General features: G+C 39.1%; 1 protein-coding gene across 1 annotated transcript in view; it reads left to right on the forward strand.

Annotated features, from left to right (window-relative positions):
• The window catches only part of CHCHD3 (coiled-coil-helix-coiled-coil-helix domain containing 3), a gene marked incomplete at both ends in the record, with an annotated part of 171446 nt that overhangs the window by 13469 nt on the left and 138837 nt on the right, over positions 1–19140 (forward strand). Inside the window, one exon of the mRNA XM_082010818.1 lies at positions 17382–17466. Within this exon, the coding sequence (XP_081866944.1) occupies positions 17382–17466 (85 nt within the window). The remainder of the gene's footprint in view (positions 1–17381; positions 17467–19140) is intronic.

Here is a 19140-nt window from a genome sequence, read left to right on the forward strand (position 1 = left end):
TTAGAGACCAGTCATTTGAAAAAGTTGCTTTTGTTAGCAGATCTCATTACCTGTTATTAAAAATACAGGTGTTAGATTATTGCAAGAATTTTAAACATTTCAGCATTTGTCCTTTGTTTTAATATAATTTCTGGACAATGCGAAAGTCATAAATATAATAGTTTCATATTGTTTACAATCAGTTTTCAGTTATTATTACAAGCAGTAATACAGTGCTAAATACTGGGCTAAAAATACTTCAGTTACCGCATTCTGAAGTTGACGATACTGTAACTGTCTTCTGACAAATATAAAGCTGTTTTAGCTGAAGCTGAAGGAAGACATGTTACACTGCTTTGTAAGTCACCTCCACTTTCCTCAGCAGAAACGTATCCTTGCTCCTGTGCAAGGAGTGCAAGTGCCCTTGATACTGTTGTGGTGTATATATTTGGAATGTGTACATTGGCTATTTTTAATCTGACTTCTTGTGCCCTACCATTACTGTTAATACTACGTGAAATAAGTGTTCTATCACTTTGTTACGAAAACTTGACTTTCAGATTATTCCTAAAATAAACATGCTGTTGTATGGTGTGTAGGAAACTGGAAACGCTCCCCTCAAGAGATAAGAAAGTGCTTACAGATTCTCCTGCACTCCCCTTTCAGAGTCAGTGATTCTCATTTACAGGACCGTATTACAAATGCTGTTTAAATTCTTTTCCGTGTATCCTTCTCGAGTCACCAGCGATGAGACTGTATGTGCTGTAGTTTGCATCCGAGCTGAATGAACTAATTCTGGAATTACTGTTTTCTCTGCACTGATACAAAACATCCATGTATCAGCCTGTTATAACTTGAATGAATGAACAGGAGATGAGATTTGAGCACGCCACAACAGCTGTTAAAGATCCACTTATTTATCACTGCAGGCTTCTTTGTACCTAATTTTAGGTGAAGTGATTGCTTTCAGATTTTGTGCACAGTTTCAGTGTCCATGTCATTGATAAATAAAATCATGACTTGATAGGGAGATGGTTATACTTTTTTTTTTTCCCCGAGTAGCCAACTTCTGCTGGAAAACTTTCTCCCTTGAAAATTTAATGCTAAGTCGTTAGATTGTGTTAAAAGTACAAAGTTTGGCATCTTGATTTATCTTTCCATGCAATTCCAACCACTAAGCCATCTGGTTAATGGGATCAGCAGATGTATTGATGAGTGTTATCTTTGGGTGAAACATTTTTTTCTTTTCTTTCATTAATGTTTACCTGTAAAGACATACTTTCACGGCTTGTTTTTTTTACAGTATCACTGCCTTATGGCCTCTTATTTAATTTGGGTTTATCTTCCCTCTTTCCCAGAATAACTTTCAAAGTTATTAACTAGTATTATCCAAACGAATCAGGTAAATTTCTCAACGATAATTAATCTATTTAGCTGTTTTCTGAAAATTTGCAAATGGATTTGTGACAATGGTATTATTGCAGCATTTCCCGATATGATTAATGACCAGCGTTGTACAGATTATCTTCATACTGTTGAACTGATTTGCAAAGTGAAAATAATTACTGATATAGCCTGCAATGAATGTTGCAACTTACTTGATTTGAACATTAAGACTTTTGTTGTACTCCTAGAAATTTCCTCAAAAGGCCATGTTCAGGACGGATGGGGGAGGCTCCTTACCAGATGTGGATCTGCTGCAGAATGGTTACAAAGGTCTCTTTCCAGCAAGCACCTATGCCTTTTCTGTCATTATTGTTCATATTCTTTTTCCATCATTATTGTCTTTTCGTAGTTTAATTGTAGATTTGCCCCTCTGCATCCCATATACTTCCCCTTCCACCTTATCAGTGCTTCGAAATTTCTGTATTCATCTTTCCATCCTCCTTTGTACTGGGTTTCTTCACCAGTCCCTTCCCTTGAAAAGGGCTGGTCTCCTCGGCCATGAAGGGAATGTGCTGTGTCCTCTTGCTGTGTCCGCCTGTGCATAACCCTGTCTGGAAAAAATTCAGAGCATTACTGATGAGGAAGGAAAGATGGTTCGATGATAGGGTTGAGCTTGGAGGAGATAATGATATGTGGAGAGTTCCAGCAAGAGCTTCTGCAGCGTATAGATGCATCTGATAGCGTATAGAATCGTTTAGGTTGGAAAAGACCCTTAAAGTTATCGAGTTCAACTGTAGAGAGGCAGAGCCAGGGGAATCCTGGAGACTTACAAGGCTGTGAAAAGCCTATGCATCAATGAGCCTGCGGGATTTGGGAGAGCTTGGGTCAATATGAAGGGGGGAGATGCTTTGGGGCAATGCACGCAAATAGGCCAGACTAGGTTTTGGAAGGCCCTGGAGTGGTTGTGCTGCTGTTCTCGGCATGCTTTCTGATGCTTGGCTGTCACACGTTTGAAATTCAGCAGCTGAAGGGAAGGAACTGGGTGCACAAAGATGCCATTCTTTGGGAGCGAGAGTGTGTTAGGATAAACAAGCAGTTGCTCCACTCTTTAGTAAAATTCAAATATAACTTCTTAAATTTGACGTGTCTTGTGGTAGCTTTAAGTAGCAGAGTAGTTACAAGATAGTGACTGATGCTGGTATCAGTGTGTTGATAGCAGTACAGGGTGGTGATTTGGAAACACAGTTTTACAGCATTACCTACGGCGTGACCACTCAGGACGCTGGGAGACCTGCGAATTACGCCCTACTACAGGACAGATAGGCAAAACTCTCCTGTAGCATTTTGTGCTACTGATCAGTCAATCTGAGCGCACTGGTGGGCAGTCAGTGTGTGCATAACTCTGGGCCAGCCATGAAACTTACCTTCTTTGTTCAAATAGGTACCATGACATGAGAGAAGGTAGGGTTATTGTGTATGTAAGAGGAATAGAACCTAACTGCACAAGAAGACAGGTTATCATTAATTTAGTTATTCATGGGAAGGAAGATACCATTGTTTTTTAAGTTCACAAAGCAGAGAGAGAATTTCCTTTGGCATTTGGAGGGGTGAGTATGCAGCTGGCTTTGGAAATAGTGTAAGCAATAGTGAAGGGGTTGAATGTCAGAAGGCTGATGATGCGTCATCATCATGAAGCTTATCCTCCAGCAAATACTAGCCTTTGATTATCTTTCTTTAGGTTAGTTTGCCTTGCCTTCTTTCTCCTGATTGATTGTTCAGGTTGGTTTGCTACGAGGGGACAGGCTCTGTCATAGGGTGTAAGATAGTTTACAGTTACCAATATGTGAGTGTGAGTAGAATATGAAATTTCAGTTTAGGTTAAAAAGTTAGGTGAACAGAAATTTATATTTTGCAAACACTTATTTGTAAAAAAGAAAAAAAAAAGAGGAGGGGTTTGTTCCTTTATAATTATGGACAGTCATTTGCAGTGTGTGTGTAGAGTGCATAAGATCAGAAAACAACATTATTCTTTATTACATTACCTATTAATGCCAACTCACTCATCCCTTTCAGTCACTCATTGAAAGTCTTCACTTACCTTATTTTGGTAGCAAGGCCCGTTCCCTATGCTTTGAACCATGTTTATGTAAAAGCAGGGCCCCCTGCCCCACAAACAGTTGGCACATGGACATTTGACAATAAAATTCAATGCCTAGAGCTACTCTGAGCTTGTATTCCCACTGATGGAAAGGTACTCGAAAATATCCTTAGTAGAGGGCTTTCTGATTCAGACTGATGAGGAGTTTTGTGAGTCGTCTTATTCCAGTCCAAAGTGACTGCAATCCAGAGCTGTAATTGGGTAAAATTGCCTTTTCAGTGCCACTGATAGTGTGCAATCACAGCTGGAGAATTCTCTTTAAAGATGATGGTAGCAGATGAAGTGAACATCAGACTTTGCTATTAATGTAGCCTTGACAGTATGGAGAGTCCCATGTGGGAGTGCTGGCCTGTGCAATAGTGGTGACTTCTAAATGTAAAACTAAAGAGATGCTATAGTTTATAAGCCCTTTTACCTACCGATTATGTGTAGAAATACATGATTATTGCACTGTCCTCTATAGTGATAGAAGACATTCATTGAAATACATATGGTGAAGAATTTAGAAGTTGTTATACCCAAGAAAATAAAAGGGATACCAGTGAATTTCCCCATACTGTCAGATAAAATAGCTTTCCAGTGAACCTTTCAAACATAAAAATCAGAAGCTGGAAAACCTAAATTGTCCTGAAAGAACACTGCATGCTTAACCCTGTTGAAAGCAGAATTACAAAATCCTTCCCATCATCGCTTACAATATCATTATTTTTAAATGTTGAAGTACGGAATCCTGATGCTTTTATCCATTGTATTCAGCAAGAAAAGCCTTATAGTGTATGTACAGTAGGAATTACTAGCCCAGACAGCTGGAATAGGAAGTCCCTCAACTGTTGTTTTCAATCGAAGGGTATTCAGTCAGTGATAGTCTTGTAAAGGTATGTGTTCATCATTACTTCTAAAAAATATTTAAAATGAACAGGACAGCAAAATGACTCAGGTGTAAATAGCTGCTGAAGTAAGTTCTTTCATATATACACGTATTATGGAGATGGGTGAGAAGGATGGGTTATTAAGAAGGGTGGGTTGAAGCGATTCACAACCTTGTAAGGGCGTTGAGAGCAATTAAAAAAGTTACAGTAACGCTTGATGAGCGCTGTCCCTCAGGGGTCCGTACTGGGACCAGTACGCTTTAATATCTTCATGAGTGATATAGACAGTGGGAATGAGGGCATCCTCAGCAAGTTTGCAGATGACACCAAGCTGAATGGTGCAGTTGACACGCCTGAGGAACGGGATGCCATGCAGAGGGACCTAGGCAAGCTCAAGGAATGGGCCCATGTGAACCTCATGAGATTCAACAAGGCCAAGGGCAGGGTCCTGCACCCAGATCGGGGCAGCCCCCAGGATCAGCACACGCTGGGGGATGAAGGGATGGAGAGCAGCCCCATGGAGAAGGACTTGGGGGCACTGGTGGACAGGAGCCGGCAATGTGCGCTCACAGCCCAGAAGCCAACCATGTCCTGGGCTGCCCCCAAAGCCGCGTGGCCATCAGGGCGAGAGAGGGGATTCTGCCCCTCTGCCCCGCTCTGGGGAGACCCCCCTGCAGGGCTGCGTCCAGCTCTGGAGCCCTTGGCACAGGAGAGACATGGACCTGCTGGAGCGGGGCCAGAGGAGGCCCCAGCAATGCTCCGAGGGCTGGAACAGCTCTGCTGGGAGGACAGGCTGGGAGAGCTGGGGGGGTTCAGCCTGGAGCAGAGAAGCTCTGGGGAGACCTTCCTGCAGCTGCCAGGGCTGACAGGGGGCGTGGAAGAACAATGAGGACGGATGTTTTAGCAGGGCCTGTTGTGATAGGACAAAGGGTAATGGTTTTAAACTAAAAGAGGGAAGATTTAGACTGGTTATAAGGAAAACATTTTTGACAATGAGGGTGGTGAAACCCTGGCCCAGGTTACCCAGAGAGGTGGTTGATGCCACATCCCTGGAAACATCCCAGGTCAGGCTGGCCGGGGCTTTGAGCAACCTGCTTTATTTGAAGATGTCCCTGCTCATGGCAGGGAGGTTGGATGAGATGACCATGAAAGGTCCCTTCCAACCCAAACTGTTCTAAGATTCACGTAGTCCTGTAGCTGGCACAGAAGGAATTCCTAAAGAAAATAAAAATTAGGTACATTTTTATGTTAAGTGACTCAGTCCACTTATTGGTGTTAACTGCCTTTTTTATTAGGTGTCACATGTTTTAGGATATATTGCCCGTATTCCATGTTTCTTCTTTTGCTTCCTTGTATCTGCCACATGTTATTTCGAACATATCCTCTAAGACAGGGTGTTTCTTCTGTGTCAAGTGTGCGGATTTTGTGTAATGAATTCTAAGTTTCTGGAAGAAAATTCTGTGCAGATTTTTGAGGATTCGCTATACTGCATTGAAATTCCTGTAACATTTTGTTTTTTGAGTAATGATGAAGTCTGATGGAAAAATCAGACAAATATACAATTTTAAATTTGTGATGAGAACCTCTGTCTATTCTGCCAATCGTGATTGTCGTGACTCCGGGACGTCTCTCCCTGCCTGCATGCAGGGCTGACAGTCTGAGCTCAGTGCTAGTGGGAGAAAGGTTGACGTGTTTTCTGGGCGATAAGAAAACCCAGCCTGAGTCTTGGATAAGGATTTTGAAGTGGGATAGCTCACACATTCATTGCGAAGCCATGAATGACTGGAACTGGAAGGGCTGGCTATGCATGGTGGCCTTGTCCTGCATAGAGCTTTGCTCACGTATCCTTGCTTCCTGAGTCCTTGAGTCCTACCACTTTATTCTCCTATGCTCCATTTCTACTTTGTATATTGGCTAAAAGAACTAATTCTAAGTTTAACCTCGGGATTTTGTATTTTGTGATTTTCTGTCTGTGGATTGTATACATCTGTTTCTCTTGATTTTTATGTTAGGTTATTAGAATGTAACCTTGGACGTGCTAGGGAGTAATGAAAATTCTCTGCTTTTCTCATTTGGGTGTGAATCTCATAAATGAGTTATTCTTGTTAAATATAGCTGTTAAGCACAGGCAGATAGAGCACAAATCCAAGAATCACAGGGGAAAACCTTATAATCCTGCTTTCTCCTGTTTTTTACCAGCCTCCCTCATAAGTTTGTTGTTGGCATTTACTGCTAAAGGTACAACAATAATGGGATACTGAAAAGGGAATGTTCCAAATACAATATGAACTACGTTTGCTTTGCTATTTCTAGATCCCGTACCATCTTGTTTCTAATTTGAATTAGTATAAATTGATTGATAGCCACATTTACATTGTAAAATAGATAATGTAATATATGCAAAAGCGCCTTTGGAAACTAAAATATTAAAAATTTTTAAATTATGCACACTTAATTGCGTTGTTTTTGTATTTAATTATCCTGTGAGCTTGTTTAAGTATTGCTGCACATTACCAATATTTAACAGTTAATACAAATTTCTGTCCTTGGAGGCGTGCTTTATGTTTGTACTGAATCAATGATTGTAGGAAGTGCCTGTAATTCTGAATTTAAACGGAAGAGTTGCTGTATGTGTTGGTAGTTACATTTTTATGAGTCTGAAAATAGGATTTATTCTTAAGAAAGCTGTTCTTTAAAAATTAAAAAACCCACCACCAACAACAATTTAAATGCTGGCCATGCATTCCAAAGAAATTTGGGAAATGTTTAATACGGTCACTCATGAAAGCGGCTGTTCTGGCACCTACAGATACTTGTTTCTGATAGTTCACTTGTACATATAGCAGTAAATTTTCTGAAAGTGTCTAAGGGTCCCTTTGTTCTAGGGAGAGAAACAGATACTTTGGTCTTTAAAGCAAATAACTTGTTTCTGGAGTATTTTCTTTAGTACTGGTGGAGTGAAGGGATGTTTCATTATTTTTTTCCACTGAGTATAAGGCTAATTTGGACTATTTATAGGGTTAAAGACCAGGTATAACAGTGTTCAAAAACCATTAATTTTTTAAAAAAACATTGTATGTTGGGAATATTGATGGACTAACTGTTACAACACTCCCTTGTTTCCTCTTGTATTCTTTTACCAGCAAACCCAGGCTCTTTCAAAAATAGTAATTAAAGAAGAAAGTGTATATGTAATGGTGTCGTTGACTTATCACCCAATTTATGCACACTAAATATATTTGTTATGGCTTTAATTGACATTGAAATCATACCGTTTGATTTCAACACCAGAAGTCTTACTTTTTCATTAGTGTGCAATGAATATTTACATGGCTTTCTTAAGAACTTACATTTTTGGGAGTCAAGGGTAAGAGTTCCTTGACAGTGTTACTCATATCCAAGGTGAACTAAAGTATGTAATTCTACCAGTGAATCTTATGCTCATAAGAGTTATCTGATTGACAGCTCTGATGAGCTGAAACTTCTGTGTATGCACAGGCAGTGTGCATCATAGGTAGGTGTAGATGGATTGTCTCATATTGATTTACCGGTGCACTTTAGCCTGGACCTCAAGTAATGTATTTCAGGGGTGAGACAAATTTTGTTTCCATCGTTAGCTGCTTGAAAGAGCTTTGAGAACATCAGGAAAGATAACAATGTTTTCTAATTGTTTAACTGAGTAAGAAATAAAGTCTATACTTTTTTTTTCCTGGTCTAGTAGAAATTATTGTATGCCACTTGAGTGCCTGTCATTTATATAGTTGGCTACTCTTTCTAAATTAAGATTAATGGATTTGGTATTTTGTCTTTTCCCTGCTGTTCAACTTAAATAGCTACTGTTGATATTTATGTATTTTCTGTTATGTATGGAATTTAGATATTAAGTAGAAAGAATAAATTGAGGTTATTTGCATATTACAGTGTTTGTGTATTATGCATCTTAAGTTGGAATGTGGGTGGGAGAAGTGTTTTGATTATGGAAGACCCATAATGTGTTTATAAGCCCACAGTTTGATGTTGTGAAGGTACCAGGTTGCTGATGTATGCTGATTCAATATTTATGACTGTTAATGCGCAGTTAGGAATTTTCCTTGTGACATCTTCATTAACTTTAATGTCTACAAAGCTGCAGTTGCCCTGCCAGCTACTGAGACAGATGATGGGTTTGAAGACAGCCCTAAGGTACGTTGTCCCAAGTGAGATGGTTAATGTTCATACTTAATGTGCAGAGGGACATGAGAACTGCCTTGTTGGATCAGATCGATGGTTTGAATGCCCTGATACTCTGTTGTCAATACCAGATGCTACAGAGGTGAATGCAAGAAATTCTGCAGTAAGTAATTGTGAAATAGTTTTTCCAGCACAAAAGAAGTCTTCCTGTTTCTGGCAATGCTTGGTACATACCTTGAAGCAGTGTTCTCCAACTCTGCTTTATGTATTACGTAGCCTGTTGGCGTTCTTTAGTAGCCTTCCCTGCCCCGCCTTGCTTTTACTTGCTTTTGGCCACAGCAAAAAGGGTTAATGGTATATTGTCCGCTGTGCATTTCAAATATTACCCCAAAAATGGCAAGAATAAAAATCTTTTAAATGCTGCCCTATCAGCTTTGTTCTGAGTGTTTTTAACAGTATGTGATGGAAGAATGAAGAGAAGCCCAGAGCTGCCTATTTTATGTTGTTATATTCTATACCATGTCTCTGCGTTGAGCCATTTTGGGTTTTCTTTCCATTATTTTTATGTGCTTTCCCAAAGGAAAAGAGTTGTATGGTAGTGCCATACATTCATCTGTTGCTTTGTGATAACTTCTGAATTTATTAACTGATTTCAGCCGAATCTAACTGAGGGGGGCTGAAAGACTCAAGGCCTTGATATTTCTATAGATAAACTAAGGGCTAGGTAGAAAAGAGACAATAAGACAAATGCCTTTATGGAGAGAAGGTCCTCAGCTGCCTGGGCGGTTTTGCTGAAGGTTTACCTCTTCACACACACGCTATGGCTGGCAGATTGGCACACGTTCTGCAAAAGCAACTACAGCCTGTGCTGTGTATTGCCCAGCCGAGCTAGGAAACGGGAGAGCGAGCTGAAGTTTGGAGACTGGAGAAGTGCTCAAGGAAGACAATGTTGTAGGGACAAGAGGGATCAGCTTGACTTAAGGTGAGGGGGCAGAGAAACGTGCAATGCGGATGGGTGAGAAACCAGCCTATGTTAGTGCTTCCGACTGCCCCCCCCCCACTTTTTCTATGCTTTATTTCAAAGACTAAATTTTCTAATGTTTCCCCTTTGCCTTAAAAGAAAGAAAATGTTACTGGACAAAATAGATTGGAGAACTTTTCAAAGTAATTACAAATTTTGGTGGAACTGAAATAGATTTCAGCAAAGCTTATCCTTGGCTTTAACTTTCATGTGGAAAGACTGATAAAGCACTGTGTGTGAGGAAGTGTGGTGATGCATCACCTTATCGCTATATTTCGTATTCTTTCCCTCTCATTCTTTATATATATACACACTATACTTACGTTGGACTTTCTTTTCCCCTTCTTCCTTCTTCCTGCTTGTGCCCAGCTGGCAATTAAATGAATTTTCTTTGTGCGATGCTCGGGACTTACATCTGTTTATGGTTGGTTTAAAAACCAGGCAAAATGTAAGATAAAATTGCATTATGCTTTGCAGTGTGTGTGACTATTAATTTTTCAAAACTGAATTTGTATACTATTGTGCTGCTCAGCTTGCCTGGCCTTATTTTCCCCCTTTTAAAGTTTTCCAGGCTTCCAAAGTCTTGATTAAAATGATTTTAGACTATTCATGTACAGAGTTTCAAAGTCTGTCTTTAGCTTTCCCGTTGCTAGTGCTTTCTGTTCTGTTTTGTCTTAGCCTGTTTCTAATCCATGATAGTAATTTACCACTCATTTTATAACTACACTTTCCTAACAGCCTCTACTGAGTGTCGATGTAAAAGATGAACTGAATAGCATATGTAGCTTCTTGTTTGCTGTCTTGTTGACAGATTCAGACACTAATTTGAAGATTGTGCATTCTGGTTTTGTGTATTTTACCCGTGCATTAGTCTTCTGGATTGCACCCAAGCCATGTACATAATTTAAACCCCATGGGTTGTCCTTCCTTGTGCATTGTTTATTTGAAGGCAGAAGTAGCCAGTGTATCCCTAAACACATTGCAGAGCTCCTTGGGTGAAGGAATGGTGGTCTGAAACTCAAGGAGAGACTGAGAGACCTCGACTTGTTAGGCTTGCAAGTACCCTTCCAGCAAGGAAGGTACTGAGAAGACAGAACCAGTCTCTTCATGGTGCTGCATGGCAGGAAGACAAAAATGAGATGCATACATTGAAAAAGAGTGCTTTTGACCTGTAAGGAGAAACTTTTTCGCCATCAGGTCAGTCAGGCATTGAAACGTGTTGCCCAGGCTGTTTCCATCCTTAGAAGTATCTTTTGTAAAAGCAAATTTTTATCTTTTTAAGAAAAATGGTCAGGTAGCCTGGAGGACATCTGTTATGATTCTGTTCTGCCCTTTGAGAAGTTGGTCTCTGAAGGATGTCCTACTTACTGGACTTTTTTTTTTTTTAATGGCAAAGCTGAATGGAAAAGTAGAACAGGTTTGTTTTCTTTTTTCTTTTTGTAAATTCATTCTCTGAATATTATTTAGCTAAGTATTTTTTAAAAGGTGTTTGATTGAATCAAACCTAAGTGTCTCTTCATTAATAACTTAATGCACCTGCCCTTTCAAGAGGATTTACTTAAGGTGCCTCATAATAAATGCTGTTTCCATTAATGATTTTTTTTTTTTTTTTGAAAATGCTAGACTAATGGGCAGATTCTCAGCTCTGCAGGCTGGAGGCTGTTTGATTAACTTCTCCATATTGTATTCCCAATTTCTCAGACTAACCTTTTTGAGGCTGCAGGTGTCCGCTTTACCTGATGTGTGGTGTTTGCAGCTTTGGGTGCCGCCACTTTGCTGTAATCTTGGTATCATGCTGAATGTTTTTTCTATGAAGCAACTGCTTTAGAGTGAGAAGAAGAATGTACGGGTTTAGATCTTATGACTAGCAAGGGCTGAGCAGTTGGAGAAAAAAATTTTATAACAGTAGAATCGTAGAACCATAGAACGGTTTGGGTTGGAAAGGAGCGTTATAGGTTCTCTAGTTCCAACGCCCCTGCCATGGGCAGGGACACCTTCCACTTGACCAGGTTGCTCAGCCCACCCCAGCTCTCCCAGCCTGTCCTCCCAGCAGAGCTGTTCCAGCCCTCGGAGCATTGCTGGGGCCTCCTCTGGCCCCGCTCCAGCAGGTCCATGTCTCTCCTGTGCCGAGGGCTCCAGAGCTGGACACAGCACTGCAGGGGGGTCTCCCCAGAGCGGGGCAGAGGGGCAGAATCCTCTCCCTTGCCCTGCTGGCCACGTGGCTTTGGGTGCGGCCCAGGACACAGTTGGATTTCTGGGCTGTGAGCGCATGTTGCTCATGTCCAGCTTTTCAACACCCAGTACCCGCAAGTCCTTCTTGGGGACTGAGGAGCAGAGTTGCACATACCCTTATGCACCAACCTCTAGTAGACCTAGGAGATAAAATTGCTGATTTCTTCTCAAGAATTGTCATCATGTGAAGCTCTTGGCTTTGCTCCGATGCTGCTTGTGGATGGCTTTTGAAGTTCTAAGATGAAGTGCATATGATATCTGAAACCTCTGTAGCTGTTGGTAAGTTCATAAAGCTCATCAGTACCATTAGCTCCTCTGTCCTCATCAACTGGCACTGCAGTTATTCAAAGCCCTCTGGACTCTGGCAAACAAATCAGGTGTGTGCTTTCTTACTCATCTGGTTTTGAAGCACAAGCGGAGAATCAATACTAAGGGTTAAGCAAATGGCTTTGCACACTCCTTTTTGTTTGTTTAATTGTTTGTTTGTGGTTTTTTTTCTTTTATCAGTAATTAGGTTAGTCTTTACCTGGGCTACAGAAAACAATATCTGTCTCTACAAGTGGCTGCCAAAAGCATTTTCATAGGTTTTGTGTCCCTTTAAAATGGTGTCAGAATATGCCTCCTTTGGGTTTGCAAAGGTGTGGGATGGATAGGAATCTCAGGGCATCTTCCTTGTCTGGAAACGGCTGAATGGAAATGTTGAAACATGGCCATGCGAAGAATGCTCTTACGCTTCCATAAATGCCGGCCTGTTCTGTGTTCTTTTAAAAGTAAAACCTTGTCCTGGTGAAGTGTCCTCTCACACCCTTTCAACATCATTTCACTCCACACATCTGTCTGAAGGCATAAAGTCACCTGGAATGAGTCGGTAGAAAACTTGAGTGAATGTGCTGTAATTTTTATTGTACAATTTGCCTCTCTTCTATTTGCTGGGCGTGGTCACAGATTTTGGCCAATAGACTTGTATTGGATGTAATTTCAATTACACTTAGTAGTTGATAATTGTATTGGATTGTAAATAGTTTCTTTAGATCTCATCTTTGCCTGTCTTGTCCTCTTTCTTTCATGCTCTTAAATCTTTGTTTTAGGTGTGAAAGAGGCTGAATTTACCTTTGTGTGTATGGGGAGGGGAAGCTAACTGAACCCAATAAGTATATTTTCTTGTGCTTGCAGTACGTGAAAATTGTTTAAATAATAATAATTAGTTGATTTTAAAGTTAGAGTCTGTGCATGAAGGGAAGGAAATGCATCGTGCATTTGTGCTGTAATATTAGGCATAAATGACCATGTCTTTCAAACTTTTTTGAAAGAGTAGGTGGACAAGTAAGAAACATCAGGTTACTGCATCAAAATGGCAAAATGTCCTTATCCATTGGCAGTTGCTGTGCGGTCTGCTGAGATCCAGGCAAGAGCTGTGTGGATTTTATCAGGTAGTGGTATTCTGTGTCTGTGGTGGTGTTACATGGAGCAGTTTGGTCAGTCTCTTAAGCATTGTGCAACCTGCTGCTAGATCTGAGCATGGTAATGAGCTCCATTTCCATTATCCTGAAGAGAATACTGCTTATCAGACCCTTATCAGCATCCACCCTTCACATGCTAAGAGGAAAGAGAAATGTTATTTCTGGCTATAGCACTATGGCTTTTTGAGTATAGTTTCCATTAGTGACCATCTATCTAAATTGTCTTGTGATGTGAGCTGTGCATTAGCACATTCAGACTTGGGAAATGATGGAGCTGCATTCATTTTACGCTCTTGTAGGAGCATAAGAAAGCACTGGGATGCAAGTGTGACCTTCCTAAATGTACTTGCCTGAAAATCTTCCAAATTTGTCTGCTCTGGGATGCACTTACTATGAAGTTGACACAGATTTCAGTATCCTGAAGAACATAAAATACTAAAGGGGGTGGTGGTGGGAATGGCTACATAATTTTTGGCAATTGCTGTACACTTACCATCTCTGGATCATGCTTATTTTAGCAGTCTTGCACCCACCAGGTTCTAATACTCTCCAGTAGTTTAATGCTCAGCTGTCTGTTTTAAATGCCCTATAGTCTGAGAAGAGATTGCCATCAGAGAGAAATTTTATTGCTTTTATCTGGAAACAGTTCCTTTTTTTTTTTTTCCCCCCGATCCTCTTTCTAATAAACTAACTTTTGTCCTTTTAAATGCTTCTTCTCCTAGAAAAAAATCCCTCCTACTTGTGGAACTGCAGTTTTTTACTGAAACATCATAGAGTTCCCATTTGGGAGCTACCCAATTATATCTTACAATAATTCTATTGAATGATCTATAGCTCCACTTTAATTCCCTATTTTCTCTATTAGTATTTGGCTGATCGATGGGTAACCTAATTGATTGTTAAGGTCAAATGTCTTTATTGGCCGATGCCTGAATCTTTTCTCATTATGACTTAAAAAAAATGTTCTGTGGTCTGTTAGAGTTCTTGTACTTGTTTTTGCACACCAGAACAACAAATTTTATGATTTAGGTGCTGGTAAACAATGTATTTATGCAACATTTTGTGTATTTTCAGGTCCAGTATTAAAAGGACATAAAATATTGCGCTATCTTGGTTGAGCAGAACTGCAGTAATAAACACTTGATCTTGGGTTTTCAGATTGTTCTGTGAATAAGGTAGCTGTGATGTGAAATAAATTCTTTGCTTTTATGACAGCTTAATCATTTCTAAGTGTAGAAATGCAGAACCTTAACTGCTCTTATTTTGGCTTGTGATGCTTACTGAGGTGTGGGGGAGATTAATGTGTGCTGCAGTACAGAAACGGGATCCTTGTGATTGCCTGATATTTTGCTAAACTTCTTTTCTCTTCTGGAGATACAGCTCACTGTGACTAGATGATCTTTGGAAATGTGCAGGTTTGCTGCTATAACTCGGTATCTTCTCAAGTGGAGAGTATCCTCGCATAGCCTCAGCGGTGAAAGTAGTGGAGCGGTGGCAATGGTAGAGATAGTCCTGATAAAATGGGGTTTTGCTTTTTCATCCAGGGTTTGGGATAGTAATCTATTGCGAGATTTATATTTACCTCTGAATTTTCATGTATGGTAATATATTTTTTTAGGCTGGGGTCTCACTTGCCATTCACAAGTGTCCCTTCACTTTTCCCCAGCACAACTGTTTCTGTCATTTAAGTGTTTGCTGCATCTGGCAGGATGGATATTGATTCATTCTGCTTTACTTAAGATGCTTATAACTGAATTAGTTGGCCAAGACTCCCATATAGTCGATGAAGCTGCTTCATTCATTCATAAAATTCACTATTTTAAAAGTCTACTTTAGAATGAGAAGAATTGCACACTGGACTCTATTAACTATAATGGGAATGTGGGCTAATGATATTGGGTAATATTTGCAGTGAAAGCCAACTCCTGGAGACAAGGTCACCGAGATACGTGGCTATTTGTCACTGGCTTCATTGTGTGTCTCTATTTTTTAAAGTCTGATCGCTGCCTAATTTAAAACAGATAACTGGTTCCACGAAGAGTGTACTAGAATTGGAGACTGTCCCAGTTTTGTTTTATAATCCCTAGGCTCCCTCTAAGGCACTTTAGCTTTATTTATCTGGTGGGGGGGGGAAGTGGGGGAGGAGAGGGTGTGTCTGCTTAAATTAGATGGTAGCTTCGTGATGAGAGCAATTTATTGGAGTATGTATGATACATGGACTCAAACTGGTCCATCTTAGGAGGACCTAAACTCCCCATGTTCCACTTTCTGGGCAAATACTGTAACTATTAGCTTGCTATGAAAGAGGAGGCTGATGGCTTTTCCCCCTCTGCCCCAGTGTCTCCACAAGTTTCCGACCACTCACAGCTGTTGCATGCTGTCTGTATGCATAAATACTTAATACAAATGCAACCTCTAAGGAGACTGCTTGTTGTCTCACAATTGCTTCCTGTCTTAGGTGGCCTGAAATTGTAGTTCTCTGGTTTTTAGCTACCTAAGCAAGTGGTTTTGTTACTGCTGCTGAGGGCAGATGAGGGGGTTGTATCACCTTTTTGAATTTAATGTCTGTATTATGCCCAAGTGATAGGCATTTTGGAGTGAGTTTACATGTCTTTTAGCTCTTCCATAGAGTGGAATCGGAGTCAGGTGCTTTCTCTGAATCAGGGAATTACACATATGCCTGTACTGGAATACTGGAGCGTTGCAGTCACAGAAGTGTAGCTCAGCTAGTGTAGGTAGACCTTTACTCCAGACAGGCAGGTCTAGAGTAGGATTTCTATTGGAATAACCCTGGATATAATTATCTGATTTTTAATCTCTCTGTACTTTGTAGTTGTTTTCTTCTCCTCCTCTAGGAAAACTCCCTCTTACTGACTGCTACAGAGCAACATTTTATGCAAAGTTAACAGCTGTTCTGCTCAAGTCGGTATAACTCTTGGTTACCAAGCTACTACATTTTCCCAAATGGAAAACGTTGCTATTTCTTACTAGATGACTGGGTATTTTATTTTTTTTCTTTCTTTAATTCCTGCTATGTATGTGTCAAGTTCTATTTCGATAGAGAGAAAACAAAAAACCACCTCCAAAATTTGTTGTTGTTTTTTTTTTTTTGTTAGGTTGAAACAACTTCTTCAGTGTGCTTTCTTCTGGAAGTCTACTGAAGCATGTTTTATTTCTACAACTTCTATTAAAGGAAGTAACAACAAACTACTTCTGATCTCCTTGGGTCAGATATTTCAGAAGTATGCAGTTGCCTATAGATGTGCAGATGGTTAATATTGAAGATGTGTCAGTGTAGTAGCTTGCATGACTGAGCCTTTGAATATCAAAGAGACTTAGGAATGGACCCGTTTTGTGTTTCAGAACCTTACTGAATGGATTTGGGGAGTTTTATAGTTGTCTTTCAAGCTTGTAGGGTTAATGGCCCTCATACTCTTCCATCTTTGTGTGGAAAAGTTTATTCATAGACTTGAAGTTGCTTCCCAGCTTTTTCAGTTCTTAGCCAGACTTTCAACTAATTCATCTGATATAATATAAATGAAGAAAATATTGTTTCCATGTCTGCTTGTTTGAACAAAACCAGGAGAATTTGAGGCAAAATCTTTTTCTAAGAATAGAAACTAGAAGTATGGATATCTAGGATGTTCTAAATGCTTTGTTAGGTGAAATATGCATCTGAAAATACTTGATTCATTACACAAGATGATGTTTCCCTTGGTTCCATATGAATAAAACCAGCATTTTATGACTTTACTATTTAGGCCTCAGACTGTTGTGTCTTGTGTTGTTGCCTGCCCCCCCCCCCCATTTTACTTTTTATAAAGGCATATTTATGAGAAAAAATATATTTAATTCAACAAATACTGTATGCTTTTTAATTTTCAGAATATTCCACCATTTGACAGGTTGTTTAATAAGAGTAACTTTTTAAAGACTCTCCAGTGATGTATGCTGAAATTTGAAAGGTGGTTAAACCAGAAGAAAGCATTCCAGCTGCTTTATAGAAAAAAGAAAATAAAATACAGCACTGTATTATGCAGTTGTTTCTGTAATTAGGAATATGTTGTGTTCTGTTAACATTTCCTTTAATTTTCTTTTAATTGTAGTTAATGATGAAGAACTAAAGAAAAGAATAGCTGAAGAATTGGCATTAGAACGAGCCAGAAGAGACTCTGAAGCTCAGAAGAGAAGGTTGGTTTGTTAATAACAATATGTAAAATAAACAAGTACTTAATGCTTTTATTACTGTTATTTATCTACTTACTATAAACTGTTGAATTTTGTGCCCCAAGACAAAATGGTAGGTAAGACCTTTGGGTGATATAGCAAGTTCTGATATTAAATACATGTTAAAACAACAATTTACCTGCAATGTCCTTGTAAGAACTGATACAAAATGTTGATCTAAATCCCATTTGACCTCATAAGCCTGAACCTTTTTTGCAGTCTTCTAAGCTCAATCTTTGTTGATTTCTCCCGAGTCCAAATATTCACTTTGCGGTGTAGAGGTAGAAATAGCTTCAGAGCAGTGCAGACGTGAGTTACTTACAACCTCTCTGTTTGATCAAAAGGTAAATTTTAACAGCCAGTAGAAATGGTAGTACTTGTTACTTCTGTGCATTCTAGATATTTCTGTGAACTGCAGTATGTTTAGAACTGCTTTAATAGTTAGTACAGCATAGTGCTTTGAAGGTACAAAGTCCTGTATTAAAGCAGTTTATTAGTAGAAAACTTTTGATACCCTTTCTGTATACTGAAACATTACTTTCTTATGCATGTTTTTTTCAGGGGTTGTAGTTACTGTGAAAGACTGGGTAGTGTCATACAGAATGCAGCAGCAGAGTTGGGATGCAGCATTTTTAAAATATACTCTGCACTGTTTAGTATGGTACTATACGATTATTAGCAATTTAAAATTTCCTGTTTGAATTTGAAATAGAGTTTGGCTGTTTGGTGAACTTGGTGGATTTCTGTGTTAATTTGTACTTTCTTTCCATGATTCTCCTAAATAGATAATATGACACACTGAGTGTAAATATCAACCTACACATTGTCCTCTATTCTAAGAATGGGAAAAAAGGCTCATTATGATGAATTAAAAAAAATTAAAGTGTAATCATTGCTGGTTAAACTGTCTGCATATATATATCAGTTGTTTCCTACACATCATTATATTCTTATTTAATTGAGTTAGGTTGATGGAGTATATAATTAGATAGGACTATATAAATGTCCCAGAAAAAAAGTAATCAGGCTTTTTTTTTTTTGAATCAGCAATAAAGGAAATCAATATGTTACAGTGAAATCTCTCCACTTTTGAACTGGGCTTTGACAGGAAAACTTGCATTACATTTAAGCTTAATGTTGACTGCTCAAGAGTTCAGCTGAACGTGATGATAGTATGGAAATATTTTTTTGCAATCAGTATTTTCTCATTTGACACTTTGCAGTAATTTTCGTTAAGTATTCCATAATTCAGTTTTCATGGGTTATGCATTGATCTGTGAAAGGTAGGGAGCAGATTGACCTGTTGTATACCTGATTATATTTTGTAAGGGATAATGCTGGCAGTCTTCCCTTTATTTGGCTAAGGATTAGTGAGGAAGAAATTACATATTAAAAGGAACCTGTAAAATCTTTTTGTTTTCTTAAAATTAGGTTGAAGATTCTGTGCGTTTGAAATGTAAACTATAAAAATAAATTTAATAAATACGTTAAAATAGAAATATAAAGAATAAAATGACAAATACCAAGTCTTGTTAGCAGGTTTAATCATTCTCTAGTTTTGATTTTTAAGCAATAAGTGAGGATTTCTTATTATGCTTTCTACACACTATAAAAAGATATTTTAACTGGGTTGTAGAA

This window comes from Phaethon aethereus, assembly GCF_964289735.1.
Source record: "Phaethon aethereus genome assembly, chromosome: 1".
NCBI lineage: Eukaryota > Metazoa > Chordata > Aves > Phaethontiformes > Phaethontidae > Phaethon > Phaethon aethereus.